This window comes from Scyliorhinus torazame, chromosome X, assembly GCF_047496885.1.
Source record: "Scyliorhinus torazame isolate Kashiwa2021f chromosome X, sScyTor2.1, whole genome shotgun sequence".
In the NCBI taxonomy this organism is placed as follows: Eukaryota; Metazoa; Chordata; class Chondrichthyes; order Carcharhiniformes; family Scyliorhinidae; genus Scyliorhinus; species Scyliorhinus torazame.
The window spans coordinates 27396658-27422811 of record NC_092738.1 but is presented as its reverse complement, the minus strand read 5'-3'; the positions used below and the strand labels follow the sequence as shown (position 1 = coordinate 27422811).

The following is a 26154-nucleotide window of genomic DNA, read 5'->3' as shown; positions in this document are numbered from 1 at the left end:
TGGGCGGGAGAACCACCGTGCGGGCTTGTGGGTAACAGGAGGGAAAAGATGTCGGACGATGAGAGCCAGGAACAGACCATCGCTGAAGACCTGGTGGTCACCAAATACAAGATGGGCGGAGACATCGCCAACCGTGAGTGTGGGGCTCTCAGGGAAGGAACGGGAGGGAGGCAGGCAGGCGGCACCGGGGCGGCGGGGCCTTCAGCAGAAATCGCGCCGCGTGAGCGCAGCGTTGCCATGTGGGCGCATGGGGAGCGGGGAGGCCGTGGCACCGACACGGGCTCCGCTTCGGCCAAGCGGCTCCTCGGCCCATCCGCTGCGGTGAAGTACGGGGTGGCCACTTTCTCCCCGCCAGAATCACTCTCTCTGTCCGACCACGAGGAGATGGGGCCAAAGAGCTTGGATAAGGGCGCCTTCTGGCAGCGGCCAGCGTGTCCCCATGCTCCCCACCATGAGGGATTACGGAGGACGAAAATGCCTTTTCTAAAGGCGATATGCTTTGAACATCTCGACCGCTCCAGTTGGGTTGGCTTGTATAAAATCACAAACCCAAAAGTAAAATACCGCAGATGCTGGAAATCTGAGGGAAAAATAAAATGCTGGAAATACCCAGCGGGGTCAGGCTTCCAGATGGGATTGAAAAAAAAAAACAGAACATGCTGGAAATGCTCAGCCTTTGTGAAGGGAGAAAGAGTTTCAGGTTCATGACCCGGTTCATCGTGGAAGGGACCTGAAGCGTTAACTCTTTCTTCCTCTACAGAAACTATATCACTTGCTCAGTATTCCGGAGCATTTTCTGTTCACATTTTTTTCTCTTCCGATTCTGATCACATTTTCTAACGTTTCTGTTAAGGTGTTAAGTTGCAGTTTGAACCCAGGATGTGCGGATGTAAAAATACCTTTATTCTCTTTCCCAAAATGTCCTGTTTAAGGCATTGCTATTGCTACCACCACGGTTGCCTGTGAGCCGCAATGGTGAATAGCCATGGGCTATTCGAGCACATGGGCATCACGTGTGTCCTTTGCACTTGATGGTCCAGGCTAATTGTAGCTCACCTATGGTTGCTGCTGAAATCAACCAGCTAACATGGATACCCACTTAACCACTGACTTTCCTGAGTGATGCAATACATTTTTATAAACAAAATCATTTTATATGGTGAGGGTAAATTTTAATTTTCAGTGTGCATCTTTTAAGATAATTAAAAATAAATTGATTTTAGACGTATGTGGGGCACTTGCAGCAAACTGCTCCAAAAATAGTTTCATGTCCTGTAGTCTAATGTTAAGTTTACAGTTATATAGAACTTGTAGACAACTTTAATTTGCGACTGAAACTGAGCTTTTGATCAAATTCCTACTTCTGAAATGAAGTTGTATGTGGACCCGACAAATGGAGGGACAGGAAGTGTCTGTGTGGTATCACAGAATAATTGAAAGTGGAGAATAAAATAATCTTTGCTTGTGGTCTGAATTGATGGTGTAACTTTTATGACTCGGGTGCCAATAAAAGAAGGTGGCTGTGTGAATTATTTTTATTTATAAAACAAAAATCTGTATGCTAAAGTAATGCATTCTGTATACTCTCGTGAATTAAAAAAAAACATTAAATCATGTGTCGGACAATCTGCCGGTGTTTTTTATTTATTAATGTTTGTGTTCTTGGCTGATTGTAGACTTGGAGTTTGTTTTAGTTTTGTAATTCCATTCTGAGTTCAAATCCTGTAAAATGATCCTGCCATCCTGGTTAGTTTATAAAGTTGTTGGATCTCTAGATCATGTTACTATACTGGCTTAGTACTGTGCCACCTAACCAATGTATTTTATTCTCTGGGTAGAGCAGTTTAGCACAATTTATGAAGAGTGAGATTTAAGTGTAAATTGATCCGATTCTGGGAATTGGATTTCCTCTCCTATGTTTTTAATACTTTTGGCACCCATATCCCAGTGGTAAAATTACAGACCCAGTTATTTTACGGGTCTATGATTCTGTGTTCAGGATGAGGGAGCCAGGTTTAGCCATCTATAAGCAGTAAGCCAGTTCACTGCTGGTGTTCCCAAATCATCTGATCTAAGGAGTGCTAATTTACAAATGACTACACGTGTCTCCGGTTTTGATACTCTGTACAAATTGTGTGCGGAAGTTTGGAAGGAGTCCACGATTCTCCTTGTCCTTGAGGATGATGCAGGAAGCATCTATGCATGGATATTAAATAAGGACCCGATTTGTTTCCCCATCATGGTTCACCGAGTCAAATTGGCTGATGCTTATCATAGTCATTATTCACATGCAGACTTTGACAATTTGGTCAAAGTGCCATGGGTATTCCAGCAGCAGCCTTAAGGGGAGGAGGATGTGAAGAGTGAAGAAAAACAATCCATTTTTAACTTAAACCATTGTGGAGAATTAGCCCTTGTGTAACTGGGCCATACAGATCAGAAGGTTCCTGTTTTAATTCCTGATCTGGGCTCAGATAGTTGATCTCACTATGGCAGCTTCCAAGTTGCTGAAGCACCCCTGTTCTTGGGTGTAGAAGAGCAGCCTGTCTTGCATTCTATTTGTAATTTCAGTGTCCCGTGCTTTGTGTTCATGCCTGAATGCCAAATACGGATGCCATGGCTGTGATGCCACCAAGATCAGTCTGATGTTCAGTGTGCACTGTTTAGGCCTTTGTGAAGAGTGGTCATTTGTGGAAGGTAGTGGAGAGCTGCCAATATTTGTAGAAGCTATACTGTGGCAGGAGGGAAGACTTGAAAATTGGCAAAATATAGTCACTGCTCAGTAATTGAGCAGCTGTTTGCATTGTAGAAATTGAACATTTTGCTGAGTATGCACTAAGCTTGTTCCATAAACTTTTATGGTATTCATGCTCCATCTCTCTATTCTGCATATGTCCATTCAACAGTTGCCTGGAGTTGCTTCAGGGAGAGTTTTATTTTGGGATAATATGTTAACAATTAGAGTTTAATTGAACGCGAGTGCTGCAATCCATTGTTGCATATATGCGTCCAGATGACCTCCGTAGTCGTGTTAAGAATGGCAAGATCCATATAATTTGAGACCAAAATTTGGATGCAGGTGTTAAGATGGATGTGTTTCTGACTAGTGACTCAAACCCTAATATTTTTTAATACATTGGCTTAATGTGTATCCGGTTGTAATCTGTAGAAACGGAATAGAAGTGACAATTTTAGAACAAAGGTATTTGAGAAATCCCCACCACCACCCCGATTAATCCCAGGTTAAAGACCAAGTGGGTGACAGTTATGCCTGTCGAACTGTGCGGAGAATGACCTGAGAGGCAATTTGTAAGAGTTTCCCAAGCGCTGCCAGGTTTACGACACAGATCGCTGGAGAAATTAGTAGTAGGTCTAAATAAGGAATCTGGATTAGCGCAGGCTTGGTAGGCACCATTGAGGAGAGCACCTAGCTTGAGATCAACAACAACTAATGGCTGTGATCAAGAATTTGGAACGGAGTGGACCGCCTGGACCTGTGTCACTGACTGGCTATAAGATAGGAGGAAAATTGGGCCATTCGGCCCATCGAGTCTGCTCTGCCATTCAATCATGGCTGATATGGTTCTCATCCCCATTCTTCTGCCTTGTTTTAAGTTTAACTAAAAATGAAACTTACTGTCTTGGATGGAAATGTCACTGCTTTTGTAGCTCTTCACTCTTATCAGTACTAACTTGAGTTGATGATGCAGTTGAGCAGGATAAGTACAGCTAAACTAGATGACTTTGGGGATTCAGTATTTACTTTGAAACTGTGTGAAGGAGATAGCTTTGGCACTGCAGCTCGTGTGAAGCCAACTTTTGAATTTGCCTAGCAGGCTGCATGATCACCATTACATTCTCCATTTAAAGAGCAGACCGCATTGTTCTCTCTGAGAATTCAAAGTCAACTCCAGTCTGATGCTTGGGCTTATGAGTGCTCAGAGCTCTTCACTCCACGAGAGCGGTGTTGAAACCGTGGTGCAACTTGCATTTCTAAAATCATGGTACCTAACTTGCCAAAATTGGCAGGTGTATTTCAGTTGCATATAGTCCGGTGGAGCCTAAGGTTAGCCCCCATGTTCCAGGTAATGCTGTCGCAATCTAGGCATTGAATAATAACGGACAATTGGGCAATAACTGGAGAAAGGTGGCTTTGCAAAGCTCCGCGTACTCAGCGATAGCCGAGTCCAAGCATCCAAGTGCAAAAGACTTGGTTTGCAACCATTTTCTGTCAGAAGTGCCAAGTGGATGATCCTTCTCTACCTACTCCTAAGGTCCCTATCCGTGCACTGTTGCCCATCTTCTATTTTTAAAAATGTATTTTATTACAAACATGTATCAAAGCAGGTTACAGCAAATAAACAACCTGGGAAACATACATCCCAACAATCAACTATACAGTTTGGACAGATTTCCCCCCTTTTTAAACCCCCCCCCCCCCCCCGTGACGAACAGCTCCTCAAACACGGTCACAAACATCCCCACCTTTTCTCAACCCCTCCTGCTGGGCCCCTTAACTCATACTTTATCTTCTCCAACCACAGGAAGTCGTGCAGGTCACCCAACCATGCCACTACCCCTGGCGGCGATGCCGACCACCACTCCAGCAAAATTCGCTGACGTGCAGTCCGAGGCAAAGGCCACTTCATTGGCCTTCCTCCTCTCCATGAGCTCCGGCTTCTCTGAAACCCCAAAATTCGATTCACTTGAGTGCACTAGGCACACAGCAAAGACTTCAAGTCCTGGCCACATTCTGGTTGTAATGTTGTACCTGAGCTCCAGAACAAGCTGTTCCACTGCAATGACAACATTGGCATGTATCAGACAATGGAAAAGTTGTCCTGGTATGTCCTGTTCCCAAAGTAGGATAAATCCAACCAGGCCAATTGCTGCTCTATCTGCCTACGCCTAACGAGAAAAGTGGAAGAAGTTGTCGAAAGTGCTATCAAGCAGAATGTTTTCACCAGTCACCTGCTCGCTGATGCTCCTGTCCAAATTGAGTGCCAAACCTGTTCAGAATTTAAAAAGGCGCAAGATAAAAGGAAAATTCAAGTTCATGGTATTACTTCCGAATGTGTGTCGTGTAAGCATTTTGTAATAAAATTGAAACTTCTGTGCACCAATTTCCAATAACTAAGTCGAGATTTATTTTTATTTCAGCATATAATTTCATCAATCTTTTTTTTTTCTTGTGGTACAGCCAAGAGTTGACCAAACCATGCAGGTGTCCAATTTTATAAGTGAGTTAATATGGCTCTAACATGCATAAAATTGTTCTTATTCCCTGCGGCTGCAACAAAATGATTTATTCTCAAAAGTACAATTGGGGAGTCTGTACCATTAGTCGTGAAGTTATTTCAGACAATGCTAAAGCAAAGTCTATTCATGTTCCCGATCAGTGCTTCCCATCCATGATGTATAATTAGCAAATACTAGCTTTGGTCTCTAGGATGCTGATTTGCTGGCTTCATATCTTTTGGATATTGAAGGTTTAAAGCTAATGATTCGCCCTGGTCAAGTGTTACTGTTACTAACGTGCTTTGGTGAGGAGGGTGAGCCAACATTTGGTGCTGAACCGATGGCCCCTTTTAAGAACTGGGTTTCTCCAGGATATGATTTCTGGGAAAGCACCTGGCTTTTCGTAAATGATGTGACCAGTTGCCTGGGAGATGAACAATACAGGAGAAAATTGGTTAACATAAGTTAACTATGGGATGTGATTCTGTGCTCAAGCAGTTAAGAGTTTGAGAACAAGCTGAGTGTAGACGAGAAAACATGTTCAGTTGAAGTTCTGTGTTAGCTAAGAGTTTAAAATCTTGTTAATTGCAGGACTTCTCCAGCGAGTTGAACTTCTGGTATAGCCAAGTTTTAGATACAAAATTCCAGAGTTAAAGAATATTGGAACCAGGGGAGTTCTGACCCACGGTCATTTAAGACATTTGAAACACCGGTGTTGAATGGGGGAATTTATAAAGGTAGGACATTTGGAGGGTGACCCTTCCCGGAAGTAAATGCAAAGCCCAAGAAGTCTCAACCCTGCGGGTCACTGTCTGTGTAGAGTTTGCCCCCGCAACCCAAAGATGTGCGGGGTAGATGGATTGGCCACGCTAAATTGCCCCTTAATTGGACAAAAGTAATTGGGTACTCTAAAATTTTAGGGGAAAAAATAAATCTCAACCCTTGTATGAATCCTCGAAGCAGTACCCAGACTAGGTGGTGAACCTTCCAATTTGTGATGAGTATCTTGACTTGAGTTTATTGGTGGGATGCAAATTTAATGGATGGAGAAGGCAATGTGGTTTAGAACAAAGTAAGTGAGGTTATTGTGCTTTTTTATTGTCTTTAACTTTGCCATTCATGTTATTTGACTTTTGAGTAATAAATTCTTTTGATTTTAAACCATGTGGCTTCATTATTTTGGTAAATACCTTGTTTTTTTTGGATTTTAAAAATTGTCACTGGTCTCTACCAAGATCATAGTCTTGTCTGAGGTGGAAAGATGTGTGGAGTGCCACATGGATCAGTGCTGGGGCCTTATATAGAAATGACTTGAAGGGACCGAATGTATAGTTGCTAAATTTGCTGATGACTGGGTAGGTAGATGAGTGAGTTGTGAAGAGGACGCAAGGTGTCTGCAAAGGGATATAGATATGTTTTAAAGAGTGGACAAAAACGTGGGGGAGAATGTGGATTTGTCCTTTTTTTTTTTTGCAGGAAGACTTAAAACGCAGCATATTAGTTAAATGGAGAGAGGTTGCAGAACTCTGATACAAAAGGGATCTGCGTGTCCTGGTACACTAAGTTAGTTTGCAGGTACAGCAAGTGATGAGAAAGGTAAATGGAATGTTGGTGCTTATTGCAAGGGGAGTAGAAAAGGAGGGATGTGTACAATTTTGGTCTCCTTATTTGGAAAAAGGTATTGGAAGCACTTCAGAGAAGGTTCACTAGACTGACTCTGGCTAAGGGGTTATCTTATGAGGAAAGGCTGGACATGTTGGGCCTGTATCCAGAGTGGAGTCGAGAAGAATGAGGTGATCGTATTGAAACATAGGATGCTGAGGGGATTTGACAGGGTTGATGTTTCAGCTTGTGGGAGAGACTAGGACTTGGATTCGTTGTCACGTGTACAGTGAAAAGTATTGTTCTGCGTACAGTCCAGGCAGATCATTCCAAACGTGAAAAACATAGGACATATGATAAACACACAATGTAAATACGCAGACATCTGGTGAAGCATACGGAGTGTAGTGCTACACAGTAGAGAAGATGTGTAGAAAGACCAGTTCAGTCCATAAGAGGGTCATTCAGGAGCCTGGAAACAGCAGGGAAGAATCTGTTAGTGCGTGTCAAAAAAAAACCGCAGTTTTAAAAATAAGGGGTCTCCCATTGACGACTGAGATGAGGAGAAATTATCTGTGAAGTTTCAGTCTGGAATTCTCTCCCCATGAGAGCAGTGGAGGCTGGGGCATTAAATACTTTTGAGGCTGAGTTGGATAGGTTTTTGACTGACCAGGGGGCTGAAAGTATAGCGGGATAGACGGGAAATTAGAGACCACTATCCGAACAGACACAATCTTATCAAATGGTCGAGCAAGCTTGAGGGGCTGAATGACCTACACCTAATTCATTTACTTGTATGTTCAAGATCGTAACATTAATAGGTGTGTTTTTGCTGCAGGTGTTCTGAAGATGGTGGTGGATGCAGCAAAGGTGGGAATGTCTGTTGTATCCCTGTGTGAAAAAGGCGATGAAATGATCATGGAAGAAACGGGAAAAATTTTCAAGAAGGAGAAAGAAATGAAAAAAGGTAAATGACACTCAAACCCATCTTTAATGTCAGTGTGGTATGTTGTATGAGAGACCAGTGTGCGTTTGAGGTTGTGCTTTTGCATTAATATTTTCAGTTTTGCTCTGAAGCAAACGTGATGTAAATGGTGCAATGAAGGATTTATACAGGTTCAGATACAAAATTGCCTTAAACTGGAAGCGATGCTTTATGTAAATCGCCCACAATAATGAAGCATCTAAACTGTTACTGCCTCACTTAAACCTAGCGTGTTGTATGTTATGTGATCCACTGCATTATGTGCTTAAGCTGATTATACTCTTCGTGAATGTCATGAATGAATGTCATGTATGGTTAAGGTACATTGTAATGGACTGGACTGCCATACTGATGGATAGTATTAACAGAAAATCGGCAGGATTTATATCAAGATACCAAAACTTACATTTGCTCAAGTGATTAACCTTCGTTATGAAGACTCCAATAAAGGTGCTCATGTTTCCTGAGTAAATAAAGGTGATTGTGAAATTGATCAGTGGTGAATGCCTCATTTTTTCCACAAATTCAAAGTAAGCTAATTTTCTTGGCTACAATATACCAGATTTGCTTTCCATCTTGTCGCTGTCCTTGGCATGCAGTCTGTCCAATGGGGCAGAAAGACCTTGTGTTTTGATCAATGAGTAACCATGTAGAATGAACACAACAGCCTGGTCTTTTTAATTGTCTCTTCAGTTAACCCCTCTGTTATAAAGGCGTCAAAGTCAACACTAATGGCAATCTATTTGTGAGGCCGTGAGAGATTTAATTCTGGTCGTGGCTCATGTGCCCCTTTTTATTTAAAGGAATTGCCTTTCCCACCTGTATATCGGTGAACAACTGTGTTTGCCACTACTCTCCTCTCAAGAGTGACCCTGACTACATTTTGAAGGAGGAAGATCTTGTTAAAGTGTAAGTACATTTTCAAGCTCGCATTGTGTTTGATTTTAGTGTGTTAAGTCTCTTCATAAAAATGTGAAATTGTCTAGCAATTGGATAGAACGTTGGGATACCTGGGAGTGTTGTCAGTAAGGGGGCTGACTTCTACTCCAGTTTCAATGCACGATCTGCAGACTGCAAATAAATACATATTGGTCACGTGTTTTTTTTTTTGAAAGGCCAGTTAGTTGAGTTTGCAGGTTTTTGCGCTCTCTGCTATTTTTGTCTGTGTTCTTGAAGGCTTACTCCTCTGCCTTCCTGAATGAGCCATCTCCTATTTTGGTTGATGGAGATGCTTTGAGGGCATCTCCAAAGTTTCAGCGGAGGTGGCTTTGAGTGATTAGCATCTCCATGTTGGCTTGCCATCTTCAGCAAATGCCCCTCGCACCGGCTTTAAAATGGCACCTCTACCTCATTTGCTGTAAATTTGAAAAGGCCAGACTTGGGGTTCCAAAATTAACCAGAAGATTGCATAATCAAACTCCTGAAGGGTAAATACTGCCTGCCCTTTACACTCAAACAAGCCCTGAGACCAGGAAAACAATTTTACTTGCTTCCCGTGGCAAATGCCCCTCTTCCTGATTTTAAAATGGCCTCACTGCCTCACACAAATGTAAACCTCCACAGCAGTCGCACACCTGGGGCTCTAATTAAAATCTGCTTACATAGCGACGGTATGGACCTTTTCTGCACCAAAATAAGTAGCTCAGGCTTCAACTTATTCCTCGAAAAATAATAGTAGCCGTTGGTTTGGATATTCTTCATTGAGAACTTGGCTTCAGAGGTTATTTTTTGAAAAATATTGTGGTTCCCTCTTGTGCAGATGAGTACTTCGGTTGCATTCGCTCCAGAATGGCGCCAATCTCAGGTTGCACTCGCTTCAGAATGGCGGCAATCAGGTCATGGAACGCAATGCCGCAAAAGGCGCAAAGCCACGCAGTGAGAAGGCGCAGAAGCAACCCGCGAAAGGCGCGAAATAACAGCAAATCAAAATTGAAGGCGCAAATCGGGAATGCTGATAGCTAAAAGCTACGCTACAAATGACTATCAGCCGGGCAACTTAAAACAGGAACTTGCTGTTTGTTGTGGTGTAACAGTGTTCACTGAGCAAAGGAGTGAAGTTTAGAAAACTTTCAAGCTATTTTAAATGTCAAAATTAAGGGACGGTGGCATGATCAGAGATGCTGCCTATTTGATGAGAATCTGAGTGCTCGGATAGGCATGAAAGATTACATAATGCTATTGGAAGAACAAGGTGTTCTAATCCATTTCCTACTCATCATTCACTTTCCAGAAGTGGTCACTGCAGACTGATCTAAGGGTGGCAACACTGCTTGATTCTTTTCACTTTTTTTTCTCTTCCCTGCTTCCTCAATCCAGGCACGCTGAAGCCAATTGCAGTATGCCTACCCTGCCTCGACTGATGGGAATGACTCTGGTATTCTTGGCTTGTATGCTTTCGCCAGCTGATACCGTTGGAGGAAGCTCTTCATCCATAAACCTGTGTTTGTAGTGATGGAGGAGCTTTCAAAGCTGTGAACGAATAGCATATTTACAGGTGCAATGTGTGTACGAGCTACAGATGAGATTTATGCCAATTTTGTTTTGCAGTGACTTGGGCGTTCATGTAGATGGATTCATTGCTAATGTGGCACACACTTTTATTATTGGTGTTAATAAGGTACGTTTATTTTGCAAGCACTATTTCTGGAGAAGTAATGTTCTGCCTGGTATGGAGCGGGGGGGGGGGGGTATTCCCAAGCCTGGTGGTCAATAATGCCACTTAGGAGGCAGCACGGTGGCGCAGTGGGCTAGCCCTGTTGCCTCACGGCGCCGAGGTCCCGGGTTCGATCCTGGCTCTGGGCCACTGTCCATGTGGAGTTTTCACATTCTCCCCGTTTCTGCGTGGGTTTCGCCCTCACAACCCAAAGATGTGCAGGCTAGGTGGATTGGCCATGCTAAATTGCCCCTTAATTGGAAAAAATGAATTGGGTGCTCTGAATTAAAAAAAAAAAAAAAAACGATGCCACTTAGAATAATGAGAAGTGAATCCACAGTGGTGACACTGAATTTGGTTTTAGCAACATGCGTGTAATCAGTGCCCATTTGATGCAAACTGAAGTGATATTTTACTGCCTTAAATTTAAAAATGCTGTAATCTATTTGTCCAAAGAAGTAATTTTCAAAATTTAAAACGCCTCCCACCAAACAGGGAGGGCAGGCAATATTTTACAGGCCTCTTCCAATAGTAGTCTGAAACTACCCATTAGCAGATGAATAGTGACCTGCCCCCCTCAAGCAGAGAGGGGAAATAGAAGAAGCTCTTGTGTTCCTCCAGAACCTCTCCACAACACGTTTTTAAAAAAAAATTAGAGTACCCAATTCATTTTTTCCCATTTAAGGGACAATTTAGCGTGGCCAATCCACCTACCCTGCACATCTTTGGGTTGTGGGGGCGAAACCCGCGCAAATATTGGGAGAATGTGCAAACTCCACACGGACAGTGACCCAGAGCCGGGACCGAACCTGGGACCTTGGTGCCGTGAGGCAGAAGTGCTGCCTACCTCTCCACCACACTGACCAAGGTCAGTTATTCAACACTATGATCATGGGTACCGGTCTGTGTTCTGCTATCCCTCGGCAAAGAACAAAGAAAAGTACAGCACCAGAAACTGGCATTCTATTGCACCTCCACAATGCATTAAATTTACCAACTTGGTAATTGATTCATTGGTGCTCTTGAGTTCATTTCTCCCTTTTAAAAATGGACTGGACCAGCTTTTCCACTACTTCATTTAGAACAAAATCATTTGGTTAACGTTTCGAGTCTAAATGACACTTTTTTTTTTGCATTCCAAAGAAGAGCCATTGGTTTCCGCGTTGCCGCTCCTCTCTCCACAGATGCTGCCAGACCTGCTGAGTTATCCAGCACTTTGTTTCTATTTCCGATCTCCAGCATCCACAGTATTTGCTTTTATTTGTGGAGAAAAGAGTTCTAGGTTAATGTTGCATTCAGACTAAATGTCTTTCATCTTTTCGCACTTATTCAAAATACTTTATTTTCCAGGATACTCCAGTGTCTGGTCGCAAAGCTGATGTCGTTAAAGCTGCACACTACTGCGCAGAGGCGGCCCTGCGGCTCGTGAAGCCAGGCAATCAGGTAAAGAACTGGAAAAGAAAACCAATATTACAATGGTAAATGGTATTGTTTAGCCCATTCACAGTAGCAGCTGAAATTACCTATTGAAGTTTCTGCCCTCGCTTCACCCCGAGAGAAGCACAAGTTCCTGACTTTAGTTAAAATTATTTATTGGGGCCATCCACCAATGATGAGGGTGGCAGTAGTTTAGCTATAGGTTGCCAAAACTATGCCAAAGTTCAGACCTAGGTCTGATATTGACTTGGCTCTCCTCTTTGATTGGGGACGGGTGAGTTTGCTTGTATGAGGCTACATTGTTTGAAACTTGGGGAAAGGGGCAACTTGGAGGCCAATTTGAAGCCCAGGGGAGGCATCTGCGTTGGACCATCGTAGAGCAGTGATTTCTGTCCTCTCTAATCGGGTGGTGCCATGAGTAACCAGCATGGACCTGAAAGGGCAGAGAAAACGCTAGGAACACAAACTATTGATGGAAGTCAGAAATGTACTTTTTAAAATTGATATTAACGGGAATTTTCTTTTTCGTTTTTGCCTCAGAACACTCAAGTGACAGTAGCTTGGAATAAGATTGCTCAGTCCTTTAATTGCACTCCAATAGAAGGTGAGGTGACCGATTCTGATTTGCTGAGAGAATATACGTGCTACTTCCAACTTCCAAAGAAAATCCCAGTTTTCCCAACTATTTAAAGCATTTTGTAAACTGGAGCAACCCTTCAGTGCAGGGAATATCACATTCAACTGAAACAAATCCACTGTTGGCTAGTTGGGAGGAGATTGCACTTTTTTCGTTAAGTACACGATGAATTCAAGGTGGGTCATTACGGGGAATTGGGAGGTTGTGTGCCCTGGGCCATATTCAGGATGGGTTGGGAAAATTCTTGGTAGCAGGCCGCCAACCTCCCCAGTTGACAAGGGGCATGGTAGCAGTTAATGTGCTTTCCAGTATACTGCATATACTCTGCCTGAAGGAGAACAATTACTGGCAGCCACATTGTTTGACAAAGGAGGCAAAAAGGACTGCTGACAGTTATGTGGTATGGACACGATGCAGGAAGATCCTGCTGTCTACGTTGCTCTAGCAGACCATCTGGTGCTTGTGTTGTCTGTATATATGGCTTGTGGATGGAGAGATTTTAGGCCTGAGTTAAGTAATCATGATTGGTATTTACCTGCAAGGGTGAGTGCTTTACAATAAAGCAGTAGTCTGCTCTCCATTTCGGAGAAAAAGATAGGTGCATTTGTGGCCTTTTTCCAAATGCAAGTGTTCAAACCAATAAACCGGGGATGTTTGAAATGCATCATTTAACAGGAGGCCTTGTGGCACCATGGGTAGCGTCGCTGCCTTGGAACCATAAGCTGCAATTTCAAGTCTCACTCAGGACTTGATGGCCATGGAAGATGCTTTCGTAACGCAGCCAAACGGCTTGAATATCAACCAATTCTTCCAATTTATGCCAATAGCAGGCAGCTGGTGGGGGAAATTTCTCGTCATGTGATGGAAAGAACTTTAAGCTTCTACCATCACTATTGATGGCTCCAGACTGCAACATACTTGTTGGTGCCAACAGCATAAGGTTTGATCTCCTGCTCTGCTTGGGGATAGAGGTCATGGCACTGTGTGGGTCAGACTTGACTTCGGGCAGAGAACCGAATGATGATTAACCATGTCTGGTAATAAAGTTGGTGTTGAGGTTTGCAATTTCATAATGGTTAATGTTGAATTGTGGTTTGGGATGAGTATAAATACATGAATCCTATTTTGTTCACAGGGTAGGAACAGTGAGATTCTTTTTTTTTTCAGATACATTTTCTGAAATCATTCGCCAGATTTTTTTTTTTTTTTAAATGCTCTTGGCATCACTCCCCAGCTTATCTAGAAAGTGTCAACTCTTTGGATGTGGATGCTGGGGTTCTCGAGTACCTCATCCAAATGGTCAGGCCTGAGCCTTGATGGGATTCACCAACAGGCATTGTCGATGAGCCTGAAGCTGCGTACAGCTGCCGATTGCTACTAGGATTCACGGAATAACAGGCAAGGGCAGGATCCTGGGCTGTTTGAGGTGCGAAGACCAGTTTGTAGCCTCAGCCGAGATTAGATGTGATAGAACCTGGCGCATTCCTAGTCAGTACAGCTCAACCACTCCGAACCAGATTGAATGTTTCAATCTGCTGGGGCCTTGTATTCGCTGAAAAATGATCCTTTCAGCAATGCCACACTCCTTTGGTGTCACAGTGCAGGGGTCAACCGAGATTATGTGCTCACATCTTGTACTGAGGCTTGAACCCATATTCTTTGAACTTGAATGCTACCAACTAAGTATGCCCAGTGGTTTCAGATGAGATAATTAGCTGAAGCCCCATCTAAATGGATATTAAAGATGCCACGGCACCATGCAGAGACCAAATTCCTGGCCAATATTCCAGCATTAACCAGTACCACCAAAACTAGATTAGCTAGTCATGCATCTCACTTCCTGATCATAGCCTCTTGTGGTTCTTGCTTGCATAACTACAATGTTGACATTCAAAAGTAAGTCAATGGAGCCCTGATGTCCTGGGAGGATATTGAAATGCTATACATATGCAGGTTAGATTTTGATGTCTCCAGAATTTGAGCTGCAATTTCTTTTTTCTTCCAGGCATGTTATCACATCAACTTAAACAGCATGTTATTGATGGGGAGAAGACTATCATTCAGAACCCCACAGATCAGCAAAAGTAAGTCTGATCAGGGGGATACGGGTTTTCTTTGCCTGCTCAAAGCTTGGGTTTTCATTATATTTATTTAGGTTGGCATAAATGGGTATTTTTCTGGTTGGCAAGATGTAACAAGTGGTGTGGCACAGGGATCCGTGCTGGGACCTCAACATTTTGCAAAATGACTTGGATGTTACACAGGAACTTTGTGCCACAGAATTTGATGCATTCATATTGACATTTGGAGGTTGGGTTTGTAGTCTGTGCTCGGTCTAATCTTGAGGGGCATCCTAATCTATACAGCCACAGCAGACCGCTTACTGAAACCTGGGGAAATCCAGCAGTGTTGGATGTGCTGTTTGGGTGGTGGTGACTGATGTTCCTTTTCTTGTACAGGAAAGACCACGAAAAGACTGCGTTTGAAGTTCATGAAGTTTATGCTGTCGATGTGTTAATAAGTACTGGAGAAGGCAAGGTGAGGAATTGTCTCATTATTGCTCTTTAATTTGTTTTTTCCATTTGTTGAGGAGGTGAAAGGTGTGCTGATGGTTGGAATTATGAAGGAATGATGCTGTGAATCATATCTTGCTCATGAGTGCGTGGTAATAGTGTGAACTTGTACCGTCACTTTTTGCTACTGAATAAAATGGGAGCAGCCATGATGTGTATATAAATCCACTGTGGAGTGATGTCATGAGTTAAATAACTGGTAATGGGTAGATTGGGGTACTGATGTTTACTGAATGTGTGTCCTTGTGCTTCAAAAGCATTCACGGAGATCCTTTATAGTCCTGCATTTGAGCATGCTGCATTGTTGCGTTTTAAAAGTTTGGTTGTCCAAAACTATGACTTAAATTAGTTTCATATAAAAAATAAAATAAAATTCCACCCTGTCTAATCCTTTCACTAAAGTGATTCCAGTTAATATTGGCAAAGTTGAAATCTCGTACTACTATAACCCTATTCCCCTCACACCCCTTTTAAAAAAAAAAAAAACAAATTCCAATTAAGGGGTAATTTAGTGTGGCCAATCCACCTAACCTGCATATCTTTGGGTTTGTGGGGGTGCGACCCACGCACTCACTGGGAGAATGTGTAAAAATCCACACTGATCGAACCCGGGTTCTCGGCGCTGTGAGGTAGCAATGCTAACCACTGCGCCACCTTGCTGCCCTTAATTAGTTTCATGAGATTTAAAGCTTTTTCTAGAAAATATACAATCCTGCAATAAATAATATTTCTGTAAATCTAATGGCATGTGATTAGAGATCTTTTAAAATAAATTTAGAGTACCCAATTCTTTTTTTCTCTCCAATTAAGGGGCAATTTAGCATGGCCAATTCGCCTATCAGGCGCATCTTTGGGTTGTGGGGGTGAAGCCCACGCAGACATGGGGAGAATGTGCAAACTCCACACAGACAGTGACCCGGGATCGAACCCGGGCCATAAGACCATAAGACATAGGAACGGAAGTAAGGCCATTCGGCCCATCGAGTCCACTCCATTCAATCGTGGCTGATTTCACCCCCATTTACCTGCTCTCTCTCCGTAGCCCTTAATTCCTCGAGAAATCCAAGAATTTATCAACTTCTGTCTTAAAGACACTCAACGTCCCGGCCTCCACCGCCCTCTGTGGCAATGAATTCCACAGACCCACCACTCTGGCTGAAGAAATTTCTCATCCTCTCTGTTCAAAAGTGACTCCCTTTTATTCTAAGGCTGTGCCCCCGGGTCCTAGTCTCCCCTGCTAATGGAAACAACTTCCCTACGTCCACCCTATCTAAGCCATTCATTATCTTGTAAGTTTCTATTAGATCTCCCCTCAACCTCCTAAACTCCAATGAATATAATCCCAGGATCCTCAGACGTTCATCGTATGTTAGGCCTACCATTCCTGGGATCATCAGTGTGACTCTCCGCTGGACCCGCGCCAGTGCCAGTATGTCCTTCCTGAGGTGTGGGGCCCAAAATTGCTCACAGTATTCTAAATGGGGCCTAACTAATGCTTTATAAAGCTTCAGAAGTACATCCCTGCTTTTATATTCCAAGCCTCTTGAGATAAATGACAACATTGCATTTGCTTTCTTAATTACGGACTCAACCTGCAAGTTTACCTTTAGAGAATCCTGGACTAGGACTCCCAAGTCCCTTTGCACTTCAGCATTATGAATTTTGTCACCGTTTAGAAAATAGTTCACGCCTCTGTTCTTTTTTCCAAAGTGCAAGACCTCGCACTTGCCCACGTTGAATTTCATCAGCCATTTCTTGGACCACTCTCCTAAACTCTAAATCTTTCTGCAGCCTCCCCACCTCCTCAATACTACCTGCCCCTCCACCTATCTTTGTATCATCGGCAAACTTAGCCAGAATGCCCCCAGTCCCGTCATCTAGATCGTTAATATATAAAGAGAACAGCTGTGGCCCCAACACTGAACCCTGCGGGACACCACTCGTCACCGGTTGCCATTCCGAAAAAGAACCTTTTATCCCAACTCTCTGCCTTCTGCCTGACAGCCAATCGTCAATCCATGTTAGTACCTTGCCTCGAATACCATGGGCCCTTATTTTACTCAACAGTCTCCCGTGAGGCACCTTGTCAAAGGCCTTTTGGAAGTCAAGATAGATAACATCCATTGGCTCTCCTTGGTCTAACCTATTTGTTATCTCTTCAAAGAACTCTAACAGGTTTGTCAGGCACGACCTCCCCTTACTAAATCCATGCTGACTTGTCCTAATCCGACCCTGCACTTCCAAGAATTTAGAAATCTCATCCTTAACGATGGATTCTAGAATCTTGCCAACAACCGAGGTTAGGCTAATTGGCCTATAATTTTCCATCTTTTTCCTTGTTCCCTTCTTGAACAGGGGGGTTACAACAGCGATTTTCCAATCCTCAGGGACTTTCCCTGACTCCAGTGACTTTTGAAAGATCATAACTAACGCCTCCACTATTTCTTCAGCTATCTCCTTTAGAACTCTAGGATGTAGCCCACCTGGGCCTGGAGATTTATCAATTTTTAGACCTCTTGGTTTCTCTAGCACTTTCTCCTTTGTGATGGCTACCATATTCAACTCTGCCCCCCTGACTCTCCTGAATTGTTGGGATATTACTCATGTCTTCTACTGTGAAGACTGACGCAAAGTACTTATTTAGTTCCTCAGCTATTTCCTTGTCTCCCATCACTAGATTACCAGCGTCATTTTGGAGTGGCCCAATGTCTACTTTTGCCTCCCGTTTGTTTTTAATGTATTTAAAGAAACTTTTGCTATCATTCCTAATGTTACTGGCTAGCCTACCTTCATATTTGATCCTCTCCTTATTTCTCTCTTTGCCATCCTCTGTTTGTTTTTGTAGCCTTCCCAATCTTCTGACTTCCCACTACTCTTTGCCACATTATAGGCTTTCTCTTTTGCTTTGATGCATTCTCTGACTTCCTTTGTCAGCCATGGCTGCCTAATCTTCTTTCCCCCCCCCCCCCCCGATAAACCTTTCTTTTCTTTGGGATGAACCTCTGTACTGTGTCCTCAATTACTCCCAGAAACTCCTGCCATTGCTGTTCTACTGTCTTTCCCACTAGGCTCTGCTCCCAGTCGATTTTCGTCAGTTCCTCCCTCATGCCCCCGTAGTTACCTTTATTTAACTGTAACACCTTTACATCTGATTCTACCTTCTTCTTTCAAATTGCAGACTGAATTCTACCATGTTATGATCACTGCCTCCTAAGTGTTCCCTTACTTTAAGATCTTTTATCAAGTCTGGCTCATTACATAACACTAAGTCCAGAATGGCCTGTCCCCTCGTGGGCTCCATCACAAGCTGTTCACGGCCCTTGGCGCCGTGAGGCAGCAATGCTAACCACTGCCCCTAGATCTTTTTGAAGTAGCGGGGCCTGTTGATCAGTTATCCTGGTCCCTGGCCAAGCAAATTCTCGGTCAATAGTGTGTCAATTCTATACACTCTCAAATTAATCACTCTTGAATTCTCATTGTCCTCCTGAGGTTGTAATGGCTTTTCATCTTCGGGTTCCACAATGATAGAGCAATTTTCTATGCAAGTTATATGGTTGAATATTTGGATACTACCCTTTCCTGCTTTTTGAGTACCCAACTCATTTTTTCAAATTAGGGGGGCAATGTTAGTGTGCCAATCCACCTACTCTGCACATCTTGGGTTGTGGGGCTGAGACCCACGCAGGCACGGGGAGAATGCAGACTCCACGCAGACAGTGACCCAGGGCTGGGATCGAACCGGGGACCTCGGCGCCGTGAGACAGCAGTGCTAACCACTGTGCCACCGTGCCCCTTTCTTGTTTTCTGTAACAGGAACTTCGCCTAGCTGGAACAAACGCTTGTTGCAAAGACCTAACTTCATACCCATTAATTTTTCTTTTTCGTGTACATTGGTGCCTGGATACTCCTTTACTGTCTTTTGCACTTCTGATTTCCTACTCCAGGGGATGTTGTTTAATTATGGTAATGGCTTAGCATTAGAACAATATAACCAGTCGTTGACACTGTGCAATCCAAACTCCAAGGTGGCCTTTGTTAAAAGGGAAGACAAAATTGCACAGTGGATGTGAAAACCGTGTCAAATTGATCAAATAGTTTGGACTAGTGTGAAGGGAAAAATGGATTTTAAATACTCAAAGGAATGACATCTAGTTGATTCTTTGTGTCAATATTTGTGTCTGTGTTATAAACACCTCCTAACAATGGTTTGTTTTCAGGCAAAGGATGCAGGTCAGAGAACAACTGTGTACAAGAGAGACCCAACGCAGCAATATGGTTTAAAAATGAAAACATCTCGTGCCTTTTTTAGTGAGGTTGAAAGGCGGTTTGATGCTATGCCCTTCACTCTGAGGTATGTCTAGCATGTGACTGTTCATTTATCGGGTTAAATTGATTGATTGAATTTAATGTGCAGATTTACTTTGTTTTTCTCCTGAACCTTGGAACATTGAGCTTCACAATGAAGACTTTATTAGAATGCTTGTAAAATCACGGCTTGTCTTTTCAAAGGGCATTTGAAGATGAGAAAAAAGCCAAGATGGGGGTTATGGAATGTGCCAAGCATGAGCTGCTTCAGCCATTCAATGTGCTGTATGAGAAGGAAGGTGAGATCCTCTGAACTGTTTATATCCACTGAGCAAATTAATAGAGGAATTTCACTTCCGATCGTTAAGTAAACAAAAGTTGTAGAATGCGCCATTTTACTCCCATATTCAGTCTGCCTGCGATGCTTCCTCACATGGATATGTGGATGAGTTAAAACCTGTTTTCTAGCATCTTGGGGACTGTAACAGGACCCCAACTGTTCACACTATATTAATCACAGAATAATACAGTGCAGAAGAGGCCCTTTGGCTAATCGAGTCTGCACTGATGCATGAAAGCCATCTGACATGCCTACCTAATCTCATTTGCCAGCATTTGGCCCATGGCCTTGAATGTTATGTGCCAAGTGCTCACCCAGGTACTTTTTAAAGGATGTGAGGCAACCCGCCTCTACCAACCTCCAGGGCAGTCCATTCCAGACCTTCACCCTCTCGGTGAAAAAGGGTTTTCCTCAAATCCCCCTTAAACCTCCTACTCGTCACCTCATATCTGACCCTTTAACTAAGGGGAAGAGCTGCTCCCTATCCACGCCACTTGTAATCTTGTCCACGGCAATCAAGTCACCCATCAGTCTTCTCTGCTCCAGGGAAAACAATCCAAGCCTATCCAACCTCTCTTTATAAACTTAACTGTTCCATCCCAGGCAACATTCTGGTGAATCTTCTGTGCACCCCCTCCAATGCAATTACATCCTTCCTATAGTGTGGTGACCAGAACTGCACACAGTACTACATCATGACCTCCCTGCTTTTGTAATCTATAATCCCGATTGATAGAATCGGGTGTTTCATATGCCTTTTTCACCACCCTATTAACCTGCCAATCTGCCTTCCGAGATCTGTGGACAAACACACCATGGTCCCTTTGTTCTTCGGACTTCCCCGTGTCAGCTTTCGTAGCATATTTCCTTGTTAAATTACTCCTTCCAAAATGTATCACCTCACGCCTTTCAGGGTTAAATTCCATCTGCCACTTATCCGCCCACTTGACCATCCCATCTATGTATTCCTGTAACCCAAGGCACTCAACCCCACTGTTAACCGGCACGGTGGTGCAGTGGTTAGCACTGTTGCCTCATGGTGCTGAGGACCTGGGCTCGATCCCAGCCCCGGGTCACTGTCCGTGTGGAGTTTGCGCATTCTCCCTGTGTTTGTGTGGGTCTCACCCCCACAATCCAAAGATTTGCAGGCGGCTATGTTGATTGGTCACGCTAAATTGCCCCTTAATTGGGGGGGGGGGGGGGGGGGGAGGAGAGAGAAAGAGAATGGGTACTCTACATTAAAAAAAAAAAAAAAAAACACCTCACTGTTAACCACCCGGCCAATCTTTGTGTCATCCGCACAGCCCCCCCCCCCCCCCTTCCAAACACACACAGTCATTCATGTCATTTATTTATTTATTTTAAAAAAAATATAGAGTACCCAATTCATTTTTCTCCAATTTAGGGGCAATTTAGCGTGGCCAATCCACCTACCCTGCACATCTTTGGGTTGTGGGGGCGAAACCCACGCAAACATGGGGAGAATGTGCAAACTCCACATGGACAGTGACCCAGAGCCGGGATCGAACCTGGGACCTCAGCGCCGTGAGGCAGCAGTGCTAACCCGCTGTACCACCGTGCTGCCCTTTCATGTCGTTTATATAAATGGCAAATAGGGGGCCCAACACTGATCCCTGCGGTACGCCACTGGTCTCCAGTTACTAAAGCAGCTGTCTGTCATCACCCTCTGTGTCCTACAGCTAAGCCAATTATGAATCCATCTTTTCAAGTCGCCCTGTATCGTGTGTGCATTTGCCTTCTTTATAAGTCACCCATGTGGGGCCTTGTCAAAGGCTTTGCTGAAATCCATGTAAACATTAACTCACTATCCTCATCGACATACCTGGTCACCTCCTCAAAATTCAATCAAATTTGTTAGGCATGACCTATCAGCTATGCTGACTATTTCTGATCAAACTGTGCCTCTCCAAGTGGAGATCGATTCTCTCCTTCAGAAGTTTTTCCAATAGTTTCCTGACCACTGACATGAGACTTACTGGTCTGTAGTTCCCTGGCATATCTCTACAATCTTTCTTAAATAGTGGGACCACATTAGCTGTTCTCCAGTCTTAAGGCATCTCCCCCGTGGCCAGGGAGGAATTAAAAATTTGGGTCAGAGCCCCTGTAATCTCCTTCCTCACTTCCCACAGCATCCTGGGACATGATTCAAGCGGACCTGGAGATTTGTCCACTTTAAGCCTGCCAACACCTCCACAATACCTTGTCACTCCCTATGACAATTTGCTCAAGAACCTCTAGTCTCTCTCCCAGAGTTCTATATCTACCTCCTCAGACATGAAGTATTCATTCAATACCCTACCAATGTCCTCTGGCTCCACCCACAGATTTACCCATTGTTCCCGAATGGGCTGTACTCTTTTTCCTTGTTATCCTCTTCCCATTGATCTATTTATAGAATATCTTGGGATTTTTCCCCTACTTTTACCAGAGCTGTCTCGTACCCCCTCTTTGTCTACTAATTGCTTTCTTGAACTCCTCCAACCTGCATTAATGATTTGGGCGAGGGAACTAAATATATTATCTTGCAAACCGTAAGAAGCTTATTTTCCCCACAAGCTGCTGACCACTAGCACTGAGTGTCTTGAGGCTATTTCTTTTCCCCCTCCTCCAGATTTCCCCCCCCCCCCCCCCCTCCCCCAACCACAACCACAACCTGCTGGCTGAGGTTCTACAAGTGCTTGGGCACCTTTTCATGCCTCGTGTGGGTGACTGTTATTTGTGTGTGTGTGGGACCTTTCAGTGAATGAACAGGTTGTTCAATGCAGACTCCTCTCTTAACACCCCCTCCCCCACATGCCTATTTTGAAATTTTGTTTCAACACGAGTGACTAGATTATATTTTTGGTTGATTGAAGTATTGGGGATATTTAGCACTCTATTAAGGCTGATGTGACATTGTACCTTTCACTTGCAATCTGAATTCGAAATGATGCTCTTTCTTTACCTGGTATCTTCTTTGTGCTTTCCCAGGAGAGTATGTGGCTCAGTTTAAGTTTACCGTGTTACTCATGCCCAATGGTCCAATGAGAATCACCAGTGGGACATTTGAAAATGAGCTCTACAAATCAGAATTGGATGTGAAGGACCCTGACCTAAAGGTAAGTCGTATAAAGAAGCTCCTTTAATGCTGACCCTCGTTTTCAATTCCTTCTGTAATCAAACACAGATTACAAAATAGTACAAACTGTTTTATAAGTTTTGGTTGGTTCTCTCTCATCTCTTTCCCCCCCCCCAGTTTTGGTCCGGGCCGGATAGTTCATTGTTCCTTAGTTTCATCAAACTCTTTGTTATCGAGTTTTAATGCCATGGTTTTGCACCTCCTCTTGTTAATCTTGAAGCACACAACCTAACATGGGTGCACTGGCTTGGTCCTTTAATTCGAAGAGATTTTAGGAGGTTTTGCACGCTCTTGCAATGTGACCTGCTGTCTTGCCGTTCCCAATTAGAATTCCTGAATGCCCAAGCAAAATACTATGGATGCAAAAATTCTGAAAGCAAAGTAGAAAATGCTGGAAGTACTCTGGTCAGGGCAGCCTCTGGGGAGAGAAACAAAAGTTAGATTTTCAGCAACGCTAACTCTTTTCACTGCCCTGACCTGTTGAGTATCTCCAGCGTTTTCTGTTTGTTTTAGAGCACCCAGTCTGGCAACACCCCAAATCTTGAGCAGTCTGTGGGAATTATGCCAAATGTTATGTGTCAACAAAGTGTTAACTGGTCTGTTAATAGCATTACTTTTGTTTTTGGAAGACCATGATCAGCAAATCACAGCCAGCACTCCTAAACTGAAATATGTACCTACACTACATGGACTGTAGCAGCTCAAGAAGTCAGCTCGCTACTACCTTCTCAAGGGCAATGAAAATATTGGCCTAACCAGCAACACTCCCACATCCCATGACAGAATATTTTTAAAAAGCACATTTAGAAAGTTTCCATGGGAATTTTCAGATTTGTTCTTTAAGCTATCTGTTTTGGAGTGTCTCAATACTATTTCATAAAGCTCAACTCATTTCCAAGCTAGGTGCTTTTTAAAAAAAAAAAGCAAAAAAAAAACGAACAAGTGTTTGATATCAAACCTAACTGTCTGCAAGTCAAATCTATCACTTCTATTGAGTCTTGTGGGTGACTGCATACACATTAAACCATGAATCTCCCTCTTTAATATTCCAATAAATGTTTCTTAGCTGTTCTTGCGTATGACCACTCTGCTCTTAAAGGATTTTTGATGAACAAACACAATTGTATAGTTTTCATATTTTGCCTTTCTACCCATGTGGTGCACATTGAAGTTGTTTTCCTTTCTTGTCCTTTTTCAGGCCCTACTTCAAAGTTCTGTTAGCCGAAGGAACCAAAAGAGGAGGAAGAAGAAGAAGGTGGTAAGTAGTGTGTTTTCACAATGGAGCGAACTGTCCAGAAACTACTTGTCCAATCTTTCCCTTAAAATTCACTGACTGCAGCAAAGCTGTCATTGGATCTTGTTTCTGTGTCTTCTACTCAATCTTTCCTTATGGGGGTTTTAAAGTTTGCAGATTTATAGACTTTTTTTCTTAGTGGCATGATCGTATTAATCTGCTTACGAGGTCAGTGTAGTCTTGTCATATTGCACACCTTCAGGCAGGTGAAGCCTGTACACACATCCGAGTTCAGGCAGGCTTTATAATTTGTAATTGTTTTTTCATTGAGTGGAAATATGAAGCAAATATTTGGTAAATGCTAACAACATTATGTATAAAGCATGTCACATCCCCATTGCAGTCTCTCAAGATTGAAAATGGAAGTGTGATCTATTAGCCTCCAGATGTGGAGTATTCCACCTGGTGCAAATCTCTGAATGGACTGAAGAACTATTACTTTGTATGTTTTGCAAGGTATTTAAGAATTGCAGTGTGACAGCACAAGGTACCTTTCATGCATCACTGAAAGCATAGAATTTACAGCGCAGAAGGGGGCCATTCGGCCCATCGAGTCTGCACCGTCTCTTGGAAAGAGCACCCCACCCAAGCCCACACCCCACCCAAGCCCACACCCCAATTCCTGTAACCCCACCCAACCCAACCCTTTTTTTTTTTTTGGACACTAAGGGCCAATTTAACATGGCCAATCCACCTAACCTGCACATCTTTGGTCACTAAGGGCCAATTTAACATGGCCAATCCACCTAACCTGCACATCTTTGGACTGTGGGAGGAAACCGGAGCACCCGGAGAAAACCTACACCGACACGGGGAGAACGTGCAGACTCCGCACAGACAGTGACCCAAGCCGGGAATCGAACCTGGGACCCTGGAGCTGTGAAATAACAATGCTAACCACTGTGCTACCGTGCCCCCCGATTCTATTAATTCTTTCCATGGTAGGGAAACACGGTCATTGTCTTCTGCTCTCTGACCCCCACAGCATACTGGAAAGTTTTCAGACCAATTAGCCCAGTAACAAATGTAACAAACATTCAAATGAGCCACAGCCACTTTTTGAAATATGTTTATATCAAGGTGTTGCTATTAGCAAGTTAATTTTAGCGCATTTGGGATTTTCTCTTTGTAGCCAGCAAAGTAACTGATACCCCTCATTTCCTGATCGAGGACGTGCGCTTAAGAGTCTGGCTCCACTGGGCAGCACGGTGGCATAGTGGTTAGCATTGCTGCCTACGGCGCTGAGGACCCGGGTTCGAATCCTGGCCCTGGATCACTGTCCGTGTGGAGTTTGCACATTCTCCCCGTGTCTGCGTGGGTCTCACCCCCACAACCCAAAGATGTGCAGGGTAGGTGGATTGGCCACGCTAAATTGCCCCTTAATTGGAAAAAATAATTGGGTACTCTAAATTTATTTAAAAAAAGAGTCTGGCTCCTCAAAAGGTTTGGCGCGTGGTGATTAATGGAATGTGTTGGTCAAAGCAATATTTTAATACACCTGTATGTTTTCCGTCTCCAGGCTTCCCAATCTGCACTCAGTGCCACCACTGGCAGCACCAATGAGGAGAATGAAGCTGGAGATTGACCTCTTGTAACCTGTAACCCCAGAACTGACCTGACCTTTGACATAGTTGTCTGTACCTGACAGCGAGCCCCATCCCCCAGCGCTGTTTAGTGTGCAGCTCGTGGGACCTTTTCACCAGCTCCTATATTCTTACACTGAGGGAGGACCACAGGACTCGCATTTATGACTGCAGACTACTTCCAAAAAATAAAAACAAAAAAAAAAAACTTTGTGCTATTTGTATGGTTTTATATTTTCTATCCAAATGAGAGCATACTGACGTGAAAGTAATTGGTACTGAATATTGAAAGGTATCTGTAAAATTTATATTCTTCCCGGTCGACTCAAACCCCAAGCTTCATTTGTTTGCAATAGGTTGCCTCAAGT

The 26154-nt window shown here is 43.5% G+C and overlaps 1 protein-coding gene across 2 annotated transcripts; it reads left to right on the top strand.

The window, feature by feature from the left end:
- On the top strand, nt 1-25943 carry pa2g4a (proliferation-associated 2G4, a). 2 transcript variants are annotated; one of them, XM_072493848.1, is made up of 13 exons: nt 1-133; nt 7679-7807; nt 8629-8734; nt 10373-10442; nt 11829-11921; nt 12456-12519; nt 14558-14636; nt 15012-15090; nt 19343-19476; nt 19635-19729; nt 22762-22889; nt 24108-24167; nt 25723-25943. In XM_072493848.1, exons 1-13 carry the CDS (start codon nt 49-51, stop codon nt 25786-25788), a joined length of 1188 nt encoding a protein of 395 aa, XP_072349949.1. In that variant the 5' UTR covers nt 1-48; the 3' UTR covers nt 25789-25943. The 2 variants fall into 2 exon arrangements, with proteins under 2 accessions (XP_072349949.1, XP_072349950.1); XM_072493849.1 differs by lacking the exon at nt 1-133 and adding an exon at nt 5204-5240.
- The last annotated feature ends 211 nt before the right edge of the window (nt 25944-26154 follow it).

Bases quoted from the DNA above. Each gene is read 5' to 3' on its own strand.
- pa2g4a (XM_072493848.1), top strand. From the start codon at position 49: ATGTCGGACGATGAGAGCCAGGAACAGACCATCGCTGAAGACCTGGTG. The intron at 10,443-11,828 runs GTACGTTTATTT...TTTATTTTCCAG, and splicing joins TTATTATTGGTGTTAATAAG to GATACTCCAGTGTCTGGTCG. The intron at 22,890-24,107 runs GTAAGTCGTATA...GTCCTTTTTCAG, and splicing joins TGAAGGACCCTGACCTAAAG to GCCCTACTTCAAAGTTCTGT.